Raw genomic sequence first — 15,043 nt, 5'->3', positions numbered from 1 at the left:
AACCATGATCACATATTTTTACAAAATGAATTGGCCTTTTAATTTGATAAGAATTTTGTCATGTCATGTCATGTGTTGTTTAGTATTCTTTGTTGCTTTTGTTTAAATTGTAAGAGGTGTGAAGAAGAGTGAGATTTTGTGCTAGAGAAATAATGCAAGTGTGATTAGTCTAGTTTAGAAGATTTGGCTTTGGAGTGAAGTACATATAAGGTGAACTAAATCCTTTGTGGATATGGTGCTTATGAGCTAGAGAACAAACTCTTTCTTAAGAAAAAGAAAAACTCTTAGGTACATTCATTTGCAAATGAGATCAATTGAGAAATTCTCTATAAAAATCTCCCTTTCTTTGCTTTGTTGTCTTTTGGTTAATGGGAAATAAGCTTTGCCTAATGACATGGAATTGTCTCTAAAATGGGGGGTTGGTTATTTTAGTGTTGTAGTAGAAAGAGCAATTACTATAAGCTTTCAATAATTGAGCTTTGCTTGTATCAAAGCCTTTTTGGTGGACAAACCATATACTTTTTTGCCTGGTTATTATTGTGTCTAGGTTTGTGTTTGAGCTCCTTATAGTCTCCACTTATAATCTTATGGAGATTTAAAAAGAAAATTTAGCTTGTAATAAGGTAAATTATTAAAAAAAAAAAAAACAAGAAACTTTATAACAAGGTTCAATAATTGAGCCTTGCTTATATTATATCAAAGCCTTTTTGGTACAACAAAACCATATGACTTTTGCTTGGTTATTATTATGTCTAGCTAGGGTTAGGGTTAGTTGTTGTGCTCAAATTAGCATATTGAACAAAAACTAAGACACTCGCTAGGAGCACCACCCCAGTGAGTTCAAACTTAAGAAAGTCATTATGAAAAATAACCTTCAAACTTTTGATGTCAGATAATTTATATAATTATTTCTATTTTATTTTCATTTTTTTTATACCACCACATGATAGGATGCTATTTCATCATTTAATAATATTTATTAGTAAAATAAGATTCACTTTGTAAAATAAAGTCGCTTTTCCTATATAATACTTTTTTTAATTATAGGAGGTCATATGAGTAATAAAAAGAAAACAATCATCGTACAGTAAAATATAATATATTTTTTTCATTTATGGAAAGCTAAGTGGCAATAGACTACACAATAATAAATAGTCATTTTCTTATTCGCTATAAAGATGAAAACTCAGAACTCGATTTCTCTCACTCTCAATAACAATCGCTTTTACCTATTAAGATTCTTACTCTTAACTACCGTGAATTATCTAATTAAAATAATTCTTTCTTATTTTAACAAATTCCAGTGTGAAAACAACATACTATTCTTTCATTAGTTAAAAAAAAAAAAATCATTTTCTTTATCTCCCCATAGTGATTTATAATTATGTTGTCTTGTGGTACTAAGGCCAAACTGGGGGAATAAGAAATAAAGAAAGGAAGCAATAAGTTGTAGCCGGCAAAGAAGGGTGTGCATGCAAAGTGGGTACAAACTTCGAGGAGCAAAAATCAAATAAAATAAGAGATTCAGAATTGAGCAAAAAAAAGAAGGCATAAATTGTAGAAAACAGGTCACATGGTTTTAGCATCACTTCATCAGAAGTTAAGGTAAAGGTTCTAAAAAAAAAAAAAGAAAGACAAGTCTCTGCTTTGCCTATTTTTTTATATTTAAATCACAGAAACAAAGACCAAATGAGAAGCATGGTATATATACTATACCCACCCACCTGCGGCACTGCATGCCATTTTTATCTTTTAATTCTTGAAGGGACCCATATGAGATTTTCAGTAGTAGGACCCAACCCTATTTCTGATGTGTGGTGCCTGATATGGTTCCATAGAAATTCTGATAGTCACCACCAATCATTAGCTGTCAAATTTGCTTGACAATTAGATCCTCAGACTGTCAAAAACTCACTAGCGACCATCATGGACGCCCAATATGCATGTAAGGTACTCGTAGTGTGTTATGCCTAGTCTGTTAAACCTAGGACCCAATTGAAAAATAAATTTTCAATACTAAATCAAAAAATAGATTTAGATAAGCTGAAAATTAAGAAATTAAGAAATTATTTAACTTGAAATCCTAATTTAAAATCGATATATTCAAACGACACGGGTCGTATTTCTCATTTAAAAATTACATCCTTTAACTATTATAAAAACTTAAACACCATAAGTAAATAATCCTCTTTCTAAAGGAAAACAATAAACAAACAAAATGAAATTTAGAACACATGGGCGGGTGTTGTAATTTAGAACATATACGGAGGAAAGTTTGGGTATCTTTGTAGTTTATAGAATCAAATAGGGGTATATTAGTAACAAAATTAGAAGAGCGAGGGGGTTTTGTTTTAGTTAGGAAAAATAGTGGGTCCAAAACGTAGTCTTGTGATGCGTGCTCCAAAATAACTACCGCGCTGTCACAGACAAGGCGGAGGATGACACGTGGATAATAGTCAACAGCAGAATCGTTTCACCGACAGTCTTTAGTTTAAAACACTGTTGCTGTTATTTGACGGTTACGATTCTTCAATGTTATAATATGAATATATATATTATTTTCAACCATTGAATAATATGCTTCTTCCTTGCAAGACAATACCATGATTCTCTCTCTCTTTCTATCTTAGATCTGTTGATACTATAAAATCAACAGCCACCAAATTATAAGGGCAAAAGTTTGAATTATGGAATAATTTTTGAAACATTTATGCCTCACAGAAAAAGTTTTCAAATTATATTTCAATTAATTTTTCTTTTCATTTCATCTTAAAAAATTACTTTTGTGGTGACAAATTTAAAAATATATTTCAAGTTAAGTTATGATATTTTAAATATTTTACAATAAAAGAGAATCTCTGTAATTTAAATTTAGTTTGGAGTTATTATCACGGATCGGTTTTAAAAATTTATTTCAATATTATCTTTCTGTTTCATAATATGGAACCAATTTAATATTATTGTAGGATCTTGTTTTCAAAAATTCTAAATTTTTAATTTAATTTAAAAAAATATATATTATTTATAATGTTTCTTTTAAAGTTGAATTCCAAAACACAAATATGAAGAAAACAATTAACAAACTAAAAATAGGCAAAGATGGTCCAATTAACAATAGAAGTTCAACTTTTTAAATATTAATTGATATAGAAATTGATTGAAAGAAGTGGCTAAAAGATAATCTGTAATGAATAGTTGTAAGCATGGAAAAGGTTGGGGTCAATGTCTTTGCACCTACCATCACATGGTTCCACACAACCATAAAACATTAACCAATAAAATAAAATCAAGAAAAATACTAAACCATGAAAACGTCAAATAAGGATTTTCCTGTATCCAATTCTTTTCAACATTTATAGCACCACCACAATTTGACAATGAACCAACACATACATACATGAGCTGTACTTTAGAATGACATTTGAGAATTAGGTTGGCATAATTCTAGGTTTAAATTAGGCTGATGTCTGAAATGGATAATATTCAGAGTTTTAATTTAATCAAACAATCACACTAAGAAAAGCTTTGATAATGAGTACTACCCAGAGGAATGTATTGTGTATCAGAATATAGAAGATAAACAAATGTACTAATATTTGTTTAATGGATGTTTTGTATTTATGCTAATGCTGCTGGTGATTTTGTGGCAGATGAATGTTTTTGTTGTTTTTTCTTTTCTTTTTTTCTTTTTTCTGAAAAGGAAAGAAAGAAATTGGTGGGTTGGGTTGGGTCATAGGCATTGCCCAGTGATTGTTATTGCAATCTGTGGAAGGTCCTCAGTAAGGGAGCAAGGATAAAAATGGGGTCACCTCCTTGCTCCTCCTGACAATCAAAGGCCAATTCTCAAGTGCAATATCAGATCGCTTCCCTGATTTTGTCGGAGGAAAGACTATTTAACTCCAGGGACACCCAGTCTATCTCTTGAAAGACATATGACCCTCAGGCCCCAACTGCACAAAGGAAGTCATTTTCTTGTATAGTTTAAGGTACCTCTTGAGAATCTCTAGACAACAAATTATTATTGTGTAGCTTTGGGTCATAGAATATATGTTTAGGCCTTAGCCCATTAACAGCTCTAAGCCTCATTCTGACCTGGCCATAACAAGTTGGTGAAGCCCAGCCTGATCAGTATCCGTTTCATTTTCACCTGTATGCGCATACCAGATGAAGATCATTTGGCTGCTGCTGCTGCAAAAAACTTTGTATTCACAGCTCAAGTTCTTTGCCTTCTATAGCCATCAGGCTCTCTGGTTCTGTTTCCACGCATTTTACTCTGCATCCATTAAGGGCCATCCTGGACGATTCATGGCGGATACAATGGGGTAAACTTGGTGTGTCTACAGAATCTCAATGTTGGGGATCAGCGGCTATAATGCCTAATACAGTGCCAATAGTGGCAATTTCAAAAACCATAAATTCCTGAAAGAGAAATAAACCATCTACTGGGATCAAAGGCATAATGTCATCCTCAACGAATCAAAGATACTCTGTCTTGTAATGTAATAAAAAGAAACTTATTATTGGGAATCAAAAGGCCTGGCCTGAAAGAGAAGCAAGCCACCTATTCCTGAAGGATTCTACCTCCAATTTTACCAAAAAATTTGTCTATGCAAGATAGAATAAAATCACATGCATTATCGTTTACTAACAATTCTATAGCTTCATATGATTTGTCTGTTGCAACTATAACCATTTGGCAATAGATATTCAAGGTACCAACAACCTGATCATATAAAAGACTGTTGAGTTCATCACCTATTGCATCTCAAAGAAATTATCTACGGAAATCCACATCAATAACAATTCCCAAGTCAATGAAGACAACACACTACCATTGATGCAATCCAAATTACTTCATATGTTCGTTTAATCAGAACAAAGAACAATAACAAGAACAAGAATTGGCAACAATACTGATTTATAGTAAGCATTGTATGATCAGCTTTCTTCCTTTAACAAAACGAATTACAAATTCATAACATGAAAGCACTAAACAAAACCCCAAATTGGGTAATTCAATTTAAAGAACTTGCCTATCCGCAGCCTCAGCAACAATGGGCAATCTAGGAACTTGACCCAGCAGACAAGAGCTAGACCCATAAATCAAACATACTAAAAGATACAAAAACACAGTACTATCCAGACTCATTAATAAATCCAAACCCAATCCATCTCTAGGATTAAAACTCCTCTCCAACAAATCAGGAAAAATCAATAGCACATCAAGCACAATAGCTTGCATAGTATTAAACCTAACATATCTGCTAAAGTTATTATTCCTTACAACAACAAAGTAAAGTGTCAAAAAGACCAAAAACCCATTTAAAGGAAAGGATTTAAAGACTCTTATAGCTGGAAGTAAGGGCTGGATAAGAGTTTGAATTGGAGAGAACTGGGTGATTAAGTATTTGCCATATTGGACACCATCAAAAAAGGGGTAGAAGTAACAGACGGCTGAGATTAATCTGTCACCTGGGTCTGCCGAATCACCGCCGTTGGATTTGGCAGAAACGAACTGCGCTTTTCTGGGTTGGGGTTTTCTGAATGAGAGAAGAGATGGGTTTTTGAGAGAGATGAATAAGGGTTTCTGTGAGAGGTAAAGTGGGGGTGTAAGTGAAGACGAGAGAAGAGCAGACATGGCTACCACTGTTCTCCGCAGATAGAGGGAAGAGATATTCGAGTTCTTTAGCTGATAGAAAGGGAAGAAATAAAAAAGATCTACTCATAAACGACGACGTGTTGGACATAGACTCGCCTTACTTTCTGTTCCAAGACATGCGGTTTAAAGTTTATGACGTGGCTGCTTAGGCTATTGATAAATAAATAAGAAAGGGAAAATCTCCCCAAAGGCGCACATATTTTGAATGAGATTTAGAATAATAAAAAGCCTTAAATTTTGCCAGTTTGTCCTATAAAATAAGGCAAATTCATACAAAATTATCATACCATGAGTTCATCTAGGGATCAACAAAAATACCCGAATGGTCCGGTAAATAATTTATTTTACTTTAGATTCTATAAATAATATATTTTTCTGATAGAACGAATTTAATATAGATTCGTAAACAGATAATTTTTAAGTTATACAAATCTAGTATATAAGTATACATTATTATAATTTTATAAGAATATATAAATATATTGTGAGAGTAATGAAATGGTCTTTTAATACTAATAGAATTATAATACAAAAATATTATTATGAGTTATCTCAATCATGATTATTTTTTCCATTTATCTTGCCTTCCTCTAATTATAATTTATATAACTTTGCAAATATATTAAAAGCCAAGTAGATGGGATATTTAGCATTTTACCTGTAGGGGCAAATAGATACGGTAATAAATGGGAGGGGGTGAAAGAGCTAATTAGGGAGTCCCATTGTCAGCCAATTATGCAAACCACAGCATTGTTGGGTACAAATTCGGAATGAACCAATTACAGACCTACCAACATAGCTACCTGTTCGGTCCGTAATACCTGCTGTCCCGTCATTCAATGAAGAGCTACAGCAAAACCTGCTCAATTTATTACTGCTCCTGCATCTCTAAATAAGCGGTTCTTGCGACTTCAAGCTTGTCACTTTCTGAATCTCCCATCTCTTCAATTTATTTTTCATTCAATTTGCAATGACCAAAAACCAGCTTTTTCGGTGTCATTTAATTCCTACAATCTCAATCTTGCAATGATTTGTATACCACCTATACATTACCCACATGATTAGATTCATTATCCTACTTAAAAACTAAAATAGAATGAAAATTTCCCATTCATGTGCAGAAAATTAATAATTGTAACTTAGTTAATGGTTATGTATTGAGTTATGATAAAGTTTATGCAAGTGTGCAAGTTGTTCCCATGGGAACCTATAAACACTATATAAGCTCAAATCTCTGAACCACCATCATAGTCTAAGTTAGCTTAAAGCTACCCAATCAATGTTGTAGTTAAGCACATTTGCCTCCAAAAAATATGTCAACCTTCTTTCTCCTCTCTCTTGCCATGATCTCGCTAGTCACTTCCATATATTCTAAACATCTAACAAAACAAATATCAGAAGCAACTGAGTGGTGAGAATAATTCAAGCAGTTTCAGTAGAGATTAGGATATTGTAGCTCAAGTTCTGTATGTTTTGAATAATTGTTGCAATGTTTTTATATACAGGAGCTCAAGAAGAAGTCTGCTGGAGAAAGAATCATGCAGATTTGGTAACCCAATTGATGATTGCTGGAGGTGCGACTCCGAATGGGAAACCAACAGGAAAATGCTAGCCGATTGTGCAATTGGATTCGGGCGAAATGCTGTAGGAGGACGAGACGGTGAGTTTTATGTGGTCACAGATTCCGACAATGACGATCCTGTAAACCCATTTCCAGGAACACTCCGTTATGGTGTCATCCAAGAAGAACCATTGTGGATCATCTTTGATCATGACATGGTCATCAAGCTAAAGGAAGAACTTCTCATGAACTCGTACAAGACAATAGATGGAAGAGGGTATAATATACAGATAGCAGAGGGACCATGTATAACCATTCAAAATGTGAGTAGCATCATTATACATAACATATATATACGAGACTGCATACCGGCTGGAAACACAGTAGTGAGGGACTCAACTAAACATGCTGGTATGAGAGGTTACTCAGATGGGGATGGCATATCAATATATGCCGCTAGAGATGTGTGGATTGATCACTGTACACTAGCTAACTGCCGTGACGGACTTATTGATGCCGTATTAGGATCAACAGCTATAACAGTCTCAAACAACTACATGCTGCATCATAATGAAGTTATGCTTATGGGTCATAGTGATGACTTCCTTGAAGACAAGAATATGCAAGTCACTATTGCCTTCAACTTCTTTGGCGATGGTCTGACTCAAAGAATGCCGAGGTATTACAATGTGTTGTTCTATTACCAGTAATATTAATCATGCTTTCACTGCATCATCCTATTTCAAGTTACCTGCAGATAGCTCTAAGCATCTCTATATATTTACATTGTTGCAGGTGCAGGCATGGATATTTTCACATTGTCAATAACATATACACTGGCTGGGAGATGTATGCAATTGGGGGAAGTGCCAATCCGACAATCAACAGCCAAGGGAATGTCTTTGTTGCCAAATCTACAAAGGAGGCAAGTCTCTGTGTTCCAGAGTAACTAAATAATCTTAGAAAGACCAAAAATAATATATAACAAGTTGAAAGCTTATAGTAACTAATAATCAAGTGCTTAACCAAACTAGTTCCTGGACAACTGACTTTATGCAGCCTAAAGTGGAACGAGAACAGTCTATTCCTCCGATAAGTAAAAGAACCAAAACAGAATGCATGCATATAGGTTGAATGGCATTCTTTGAGCACTTCACCTCTATAGATGATTTTTCACTTTATTGGGTTGGGTCCAACTAGATACACTTGACCAGCACCTGGTCAGACCAACCCAACAATTCTTATCCGAGTGAACACCTCAGCTCCCTTGAGTTTTTAAAAATTCACTTCTTATTCAGGTGACAAAGCGTGAAATCTCATCAGGAGATGAGGAGTGGAAGAGTTGGAATTGGAGATCAGATGGAGACATGATGCTCAATGGTGCTTTCTTTACACCTTCTGGTGAAAAGGGTCCGGCAAGCTACATGAAAGCATCAAGTATGGTCGCAAGACCAGCTGCATTTTTAACTGATATATCTCCTTCTGCTGGAGCTCTAGATTGTCAGAGAGGCCAACAATGTTAAACACAGGCCAGCTAAGTATCTGCTTAATTTATTTTATTCTTTTTCATGTTTTTGTTAATTAACTTTTGAAATAAATTTATTGCTTTGAATCCACCACTATCAATTTCAGGTATAAAACAGACAATGAAAATGCAATGATAAATCTGTATAGACTAGGAGGAATTTACATAAGCTTTCACAATCCCTATGCCAGCAAAAAAAAAAATCATAGGGGCAAAGACTACTATTCTTGACAACTTTGTAAAAAATAATGGTTAGATCAGGTTCAAAAGTACTTACAAATCCGAGCTCATCTTTCTAACAAAGGGAACAAAATTATTCCAGTTTTCAACTGCAAATATTTTATCATTCATTCTAAAAAAAGTAAATGATCTTACAGCTTCTGCCTGTGGATGACAACAATTAGCAAGTATTTGCCCAAGTCCTTTCTGCAAGAAAATGTTGACACTATTATATGCAAGAAAAAGAATCAGAACATGGGATTGCATGCATACACTTGCACATACATCTATATTCGTGAAATCAGAATATGAGAAAGAGAAGACAATGAACAAAAGATAGAATAATAGTAACAGTTTTAATCTCATCTTAAAAATATTAATAGAACAGTACAAATGGCAGTTAATAGAGCAGATGAGGATATATATCATTGAAAACCAATCAAAGCATTCAGTCCCTTGCCACATCCACAGCCCCAATTAGACCAAGAACCTAGGGAAAATCCAATAGTTCTTTGTTCATCAACATCTAGCATAAATAAACATGCAGGTGAGGCTATTATTAATAGAATCCAAAACTAAAGTTTCAGGTCCTTCTTATCTTCTGGTTTAAATTGATATAAAACAGCAGCTTTTCATGAATGTGGAATTCAAGCAATGACTATGAAAACTTTCCTGAATATTGGCGAGATTACACTGACGATAGTTTTTTATCACCATTGCAACAAGTCATTCATTTAGGCTGATAAAAACACAAGATCTTACTAAAGAAACTTGAATTCAAGTTTGACAATATATAAACAGGAATGCCTGAGACAGATTGGCCATGTATGTTAAAAACATAGTATTACAACAAACATATACACAGAAATATTAGGTTGATGCTTATGCAAACGGTTCATCTGATAATGCTACCTTAATTTCACTGCTCTAAATCTTGATAGACATTTTGCATGCGTGCCGCCCAAAAGGAAAAAAGCAGTAATAGGTAATTTTCATGGAACTCGCCAAGGTATTGAAAAAAAAAAAAGGCGAGGATGCTAACATGAATAGAGAATTTAACCTGGCTAGAATGAAACTTACCTGATCAAACCGTTCACTAGTATTTCTTCCAATAAAATGTATCCTTTTCTTTGAAATGGTCCTTATCTGGGTGAAATCAAATAAACCAAATTATGGTCATGTAGTTCCACTTGATCAATCAAGTGCTAAGAAAATTCCGAAACATGAGCACATCTCTTGGGGAACACAAACAATTAAAATAGAGGGACATCAAATCCCACAACCACAGAACAAAAATAAAACTGTATTTTATTCATTGAGAAAGAATTCAAACCTGCTGGAGTAATCCTTCAGGGCTGCAACAAAAGGCTGGTGGGGTTTCACTATCCATCATTTCTAAGCAGCTGCAACAAAATAATTCAGCATATGAATATGCTCAAATAGATAATAGCCAGTAAAGTAATTATAATCCAGAACACAAGGAGAAGAGTAATCTGCTGATGTAATGCAGTAAGAAGTATAATGCAAAAAGGTGTGTATATCTTTTCCAAATAACAGACAGAAATACTCCAACCAATTTGATGTTATAATTGCAACTGGTCATCCCTTTTATCCTTTATCCTATAAAATTTCCTCATGATTCGCTAATCTATCAAAAGAAACAAAAAATTCACCATGCTAGTAACCATGTTTCACATGGAAAAGTTGAGTGGTGCAATCCTCCAATCTAACATCAATAAAACAAGATTCCATCAATACCACCAAATTAATGCATATGCAAATCTAATTTTCTTCCCTATTCTAATATATTAGGAATTAAGATTTCAAATCATACGAAATATGCAGAGCAGCTCCATGACGAGACAGCACTGAAGCAACAGCATCATAACCATCCCTTAAAGCTGTGTTGTAATAGCCAGCTGTAAGTTCAGCAGGATGCGATACTGTCTGGTACCACCAATATATTCCACCAATTTTAGCCACTAAAATTACTGGGGTTTGCTTGTTTTCTTGATATTTCTTCAGCAAATTAGATGCCTTTGCCAGAATAGCATCTGCATGACAGATCAGCTTACCACTATACCATTCCTGCAGAGAGAATTGCACCATCAGAATTCTTATGCCATGGATGACCCTTGGTTTTCATTTCATGTGAAACTGGAAATGCCTTATAGAATTTATGGCATATGAGGTGATAATGCTTCGTCATACCATTTCCCACATACAAGTTATGTTTATCACAGTGGAAAGTCCAGCTGATATTTTCAAATTTTCAATCCTAGTTAAGTTTAGAAAAGGAAATTCATGAGTGATGAGCTGTGATTGCATAGTTCTTTACCATTAAAAAGATAAGTGCTTAGTTCTTACATTAATGCTTCTTCTTACATTAATGCTTCTTACATATATCAGACAAATTGAAGTTTTGGGTTTGTGTTATCGAGTAACTATTATCACCAAATATCTTATCAGTTGTTGTTGAAAATCCATAAGTTGTTCTATGCAACGACTCACCAACAACAATAGAACTGAAAAAGAACATAATCAAAATATTGAGAATAATAAATTTGTAGAGGTTACACATATCTATCTTTTGAAGTTTCAATTAACAAATAAAGCTACAAGTTGGGGTTAGCTGCATGCAAGACTTTTTTCCATTGCATTTTATTTAAGGAAAAGCTCCACCCATAACAGATATCAATTTTTACTTTGGCCAGAACTTATCATAGCCAGCTTAGTCTCGACCCCAAATAAAAGAAAAAAATAAATAATTCTTGCATAAATTGATCCCAGGTGAAGTCCAAAATGTGCATGCGTCCTCATATAGAAATTAAACTAGATTAAATCACAGGATACATACGAGGAAGAAACGGCCATAATCAGAAAGAAAGCTCTCCTTCCCATCTTCAAAAAAGGGAATACCAGGTAGAAGACTATTGTAACAACCAGCATTTTGGGGTCCTCTGTCTCCCCACTGAGGCTTTCCTTCCTGACAAGCAGCCATCTTCAAGTCCTCCATCCTGAGAGCAAAACAAACTAGTAAATACTAGAACTATCAGTTAAATACGAGGATGAATAAAAGAGCTTGACATACATATACTTGTCATAACACTGGAATTCACCAATTCCAGGAAATCTCCATCTACCGTCGCCAGACGGATGTGCAGGATACCTGCATGGCATTATCCACAACAAAATTTACAATTGTATCACAATATTGATCATAAAATAACAGCTTTGAAATACCTAAGTTCTCCAGAAGGACCAAGACCAACACTTATTTCTTCGATTACACTTCCAATAAATGAATCAAATTTGTTAACGAAACTGAGCATGAAGTCTTCGTAACACTGGAGGGCAGTCCGGCCACAAAAAAGAGGAAGTTCGTCTACTCCAAGAGTAAGATAATCATCATTGGAAAATCCATTTTTATCCCGGTAAAATACATCCCTGTTGTGATCTCCAATCTGGAAAAAGGATAAGAACTTCCATTCTATTAGTTGAAGTCCTGGACTTGATTAGAATACAGCCGCTATACAGTCTAATGTATATTTCATTTCTAATTCAAAACCCTCTTCTTCAATAGAACTTCATATATCAATGACAGAATCAAGTCAATTTATGAAAAGACCATAATATCTGTACAAGCAAATGGTGATCCCAGAAAAAAATTGATTGTCTTAAATCCTATGCTACCAGAAACCCATATACTTAGAAACCCAGTGACATTGGTATAGTTCACTGAAATAAATTCACTAACATGATTGTTATTTGATTTGCTTTGTTTTGTTTAGTCTTTTTCTCACAAATTATGATCTTGCTAATGATCCAGATTCATATCAGGATTTGTAAGTATAAAATCTGCAGTCAAGTAGGACTGTGTATTAACTGCCCTGTTGTCAGCTAGATTAACTAGCAATTATGCTGGCTGTAAACTTTCATTTTCTTTTTCACCAGATGGAGAAAATAAAATAAAGAAATGGAACAAACCTCTCGAATCCATAGAGGAAGACCCACAACCCCAGTACCTTTACACAGGTCTGTGTTTGAGTGAAAGCACAAAGCAACATGCAACTTTAGCCCAGATTCAGACACCAGTCTAAAAAGTTCTTCATAAAGGAACCAATTATATTCACAGGGCAAAAAGCGCTCAACAACTCCCCACCAAACCTCTACTGCAATTCCATAGACACCTGCCAACTTGAGTGCTTTTAGAGATATTTTTAAGGCCTTGATTCTGAAACAAGGGAAAAGGCAACACATAAAATGTTCGATTCACAAACAAAGACAAGATGGCATGGAAAAAAGAAGTGAGCTATTCAGGTAAAATTACAGTACACAACATTTGGCAATTAGAAATACTATTAAAATATCAGTAAGGTCCACATTAAAAGTTCTACTACAGATGCACTAAAATGATATTAAAGGAGAAGCAATAGAATGAACATGCACAAAAAACATGATAAAGAACTTACTTTCTAATTCTTGGAGTTCCAGAAGAATCGATGGCGAAAATGTCCGCAGGCATCATCACAAAAATTGGTACTCTCTTATGCTTTGATGATTCCAATACCGTTGATCTTGATTTTTCCCTTGCATCCATGCTGCATCGACAGAATACAACACATGTATCATATAAATTCCTCTACCAGTTAAAGTTTCTCACAGACATAAGCATCATATGAATAAGCAATTTTAACCAAAAATATTAAGGAAATCAAAGAAAATAGGAAAAAAAACATTTTGAAATAGCTGATTACAAACTTATTATTTTGATATGCTCTAAATTGATTATGATAAAGTCCATTATTAATTTACAGATAAAAATTGAATAATCATAAATTTCAATGAATGCATGATTAATAAGAGCTCTAAATACAAATAAATACCTAGAAAAACTAGTAAATAAAAAATAAAAGTGAAAAAATCACAAGAAAAAGAAAACAAACAGATAACGAAAAAAGCGGAGAGAGAAATGCCAAAAGAGCAGAAACCTCAAAATGCGATAGTTTCCAGAAAGAGATCGCCAACGAGGATAAAAGAGAGGTTTTATGAAGAGAAGGCTTCGTAGATTAATAATTCGCGTTTTTCTTTTATCAAAAAAGCTTAACTCTTTAAACACGTAACTTCTTCTGGTAGTGCAGCTAGGGCATCTGCTGCTCCGAGCAACTCCACTATCCACTGCCATTTATTATCTTCTTCTTCTTCGTTTGATGATTTATGTACTGCTGCTTCTGCTTCTTCTTCTTCTTCTTCTTCTTCGGATGGCATAATTTGTTACTTATGTGGATTCGATTTGTTGCTCGTTAACCGTTTCTTTTTTCTTTTTCCCCTTTTTCTTTTCTTTTTCTTTAATTTTCACTTTCTATGGCTCATCTTTTTTTTTTTCTTTTGCACTTGTGCCCCTAATATTATTGGACGATATCAATGTTATATACATTTTTTTAATTGCAATAATTAGAGTTTAATAGGGATAAATCTTAACTTTTATCATATCATATTATCTTTTATTTTCTAAAATAAAAATTGACCAATATTTGAGTCTTTTTTTTCTTTTAACTTTAAATGTATGGTCACAAAATTTCTTACAAAATTTTGGGTGTTTAAGAACACTAATCTCTTAAAACATATAAAGAGCTTTCACCAAATATTTTTGTGGCAAATAAGATTTGGCTCCATTTTATTGCTAACGTTTTCTTAATCTCATGTTTAGTAGGATTAATGTATATTTTGATGCATGTTCGAAAATTATAAGTTCATATTTTTTATGTTTAATTAAGTGAACATTTCAATTGAGAATATACTTTAAATGTTTAAAATAATAAATTAATGCATTTGATATGGAAAAATGACAAGAGTTATTTTAGAAATCAAGCTACATATAGTAGTCTTAATCATTATCAATATATGCATTATCCTCTTATGATACCATATAGATATAGTAAAATTAATTATAATAATTGTAAGGAAATATATACAATCAAGAACACATAATTTGATATTTGGGGAAGTTTCCATATAATGAAGTAGTATAGGGTTTAAAAATTAGAATTTGAAAAGTCCTACGTGGATATGGTTATCC

General features: G+C 33.7%; 3 protein-coding genes and 1 long non-coding RNA gene across 5 annotated transcripts; 1 reads left to right on the top strand and 3 right to left on the bottom strand.

The window, feature by feature from the left end:
• Positions 1 to 4,901: 4,901 nt before the first annotated feature.
• LOC8286831 (protein TIC 20-v, chloroplastic) lies at positions 4,902 to 5,738 on the bottom strand. Its single transcript, XM_015721539.3, has one exon. The coding sequence runs from the start codon at positions 5,636 to 5,638 to the stop codon at positions 5,021 to 5,023; it is 618 nt and encodes a 205-aa protein (XP_015577025.1). The 5' UTR covers positions 5,639 to 5,738; the 3' UTR covers positions 4,902 to 5,020.
• A 618-nt stretch (positions 5,739 to 6,356) lies between these two features.
• Positions 6,357 to 8,072, bottom strand: LOC125371115. Its single transcript, XR_007217370.1, has 2 exons — positions 7,972 to 8,072; positions 6,357 to 7,358 (listed from the first exon to the last, which is right to left on the bottom strand). It is a non-coding gene; the product is annotated as an uncharacterized LOC125371115 (long non-coding RNA).
• LOC8286832 (probable pectate lyase 22) lies at positions 6,929 to 8,836 on the top strand. The gene is made up of 4 exons (XM_015721552.3): positions 6,929 to 7,070; positions 7,165 to 7,899; positions 8,016 to 8,145; positions 8,519 to 8,836. The coding sequence occupies exons 1-4, from the start codon at positions 6,973 to 6,975 to the stop codon at positions 8,741 to 8,743; spliced, it is 1,188 nt and encodes a 395-aa protein (XP_015577038.1). The 5' UTR covers positions 6,929 to 6,972; the 3' UTR covers positions 8,744 to 8,836.
• A 31-nt stretch (positions 8,837 to 8,867) lies between these two features.
• Positions 8,868 to 14,570, bottom strand: LOC8286833 (inactive beta-amylase 4, chloroplastic). Of its 2 annotated transcripts, none has more exons than XM_048379411.1 (10): positions 13,956 to 14,564; positions 13,437 to 13,565; positions 12,952 to 13,198; positions 12,208 to 12,428; positions 12,056 to 12,133; positions 11,822 to 11,981; positions 10,799 to 11,052; positions 10,298 to 10,367; positions 10,045 to 10,110; positions 8,868 to 9,171 (listed from the first exon to the last, which is right to left on the bottom strand). In XM_048379411.1, exons 1-10 carry the CDS (start codon positions 14,147 to 14,149, stop codon positions 9,019 to 9,021), a joined length of 1,572 nt encoding a protein of 523 aa, XP_048235368.1. In that variant the 5' UTR covers positions 14,150 to 14,564; the 3' UTR covers positions 8,868 to 9,018. The 2 variants fall into 2 exon arrangements, 1 of the variants encoding a protein (XP_048235368.1); XR_007217369.1 differs by lacking the exon at positions 8,868 to 9,171 and adding an exon at positions 10,638 to 10,690 and having other exon boundaries at positions 10,044 to 10,110; positions 13,956 to 14,570.
• Between the last annotated feature and the right edge of the window lie 473 nt (positions 14,571 to 15,043).

The sequence above is a fragment of the Ricinus communis genome, chromosome 9, assembly GCF_019578655.1.
Source record: "Ricinus communis isolate WT05 ecotype wild-type chromosome 9, ASM1957865v1, whole genome shotgun sequence".
NCBI lineage: Eukaryota > Viridiplantae > Streptophyta > Magnoliopsida > Malpighiales > Euphorbiaceae > Ricinus > Ricinus communis.
Note: the sequence above shows the minus strand (reverse complement) of the source record. Positions and strands in the feature narration are given on the sequence as shown.

Bases quoted from the DNA above. Each gene is read 5' to 3' on its own strand.
- LOC8286831 (XM_015721539.3), bottom strand. From the start codon at position 5,638: ATGTCTGCTCTTCTCTCGTCTTCACTTACACCCCCACTTTACCTCTCA.
- LOC8286832 (XM_015721552.3), top strand. From the start codon at position 6,973: ATGTCAACCTTCTTTCTCCTCTCTCTTGCCATGATCTCGCTAGTCACT. The intron at 7,071-7,164 runs GTGAGAATAATT...TTTTATATACAG, and splicing joins ATATCAGAAGCAACTGAGTG to GAGCTCAAGAAGAAGTCTGC. The intron at 8,146-8,518 runs GCAAGTCTCTGT...CTTCTTATTCAG, and splicing joins TTGCCAAATCTACAAAGGAG to GTGACAAAGCGTGAAATCTC.
- LOC8286833 (XM_048379411.1), bottom strand. From the start codon at position 14,149: ATGGCAGTGGATAGTGGAGTTGCTCGGAGCAGCAGATGCCCTAGCTGC. The intron at 11,982-12,055 runs GTATGTCAAGCT...TTTTGCTCTCAG, and splicing joins CAGTGTTATGACAAGTATAT to GATGGAGGACTTGAAGATGG. The intron at 9,172-10,044 runs GTAAGTTTCATT...ATTTTCTTGCAG, and splicing joins CTAGTGAACGGTTTGATCAG to AAAGGACTTGGGCAAATACT.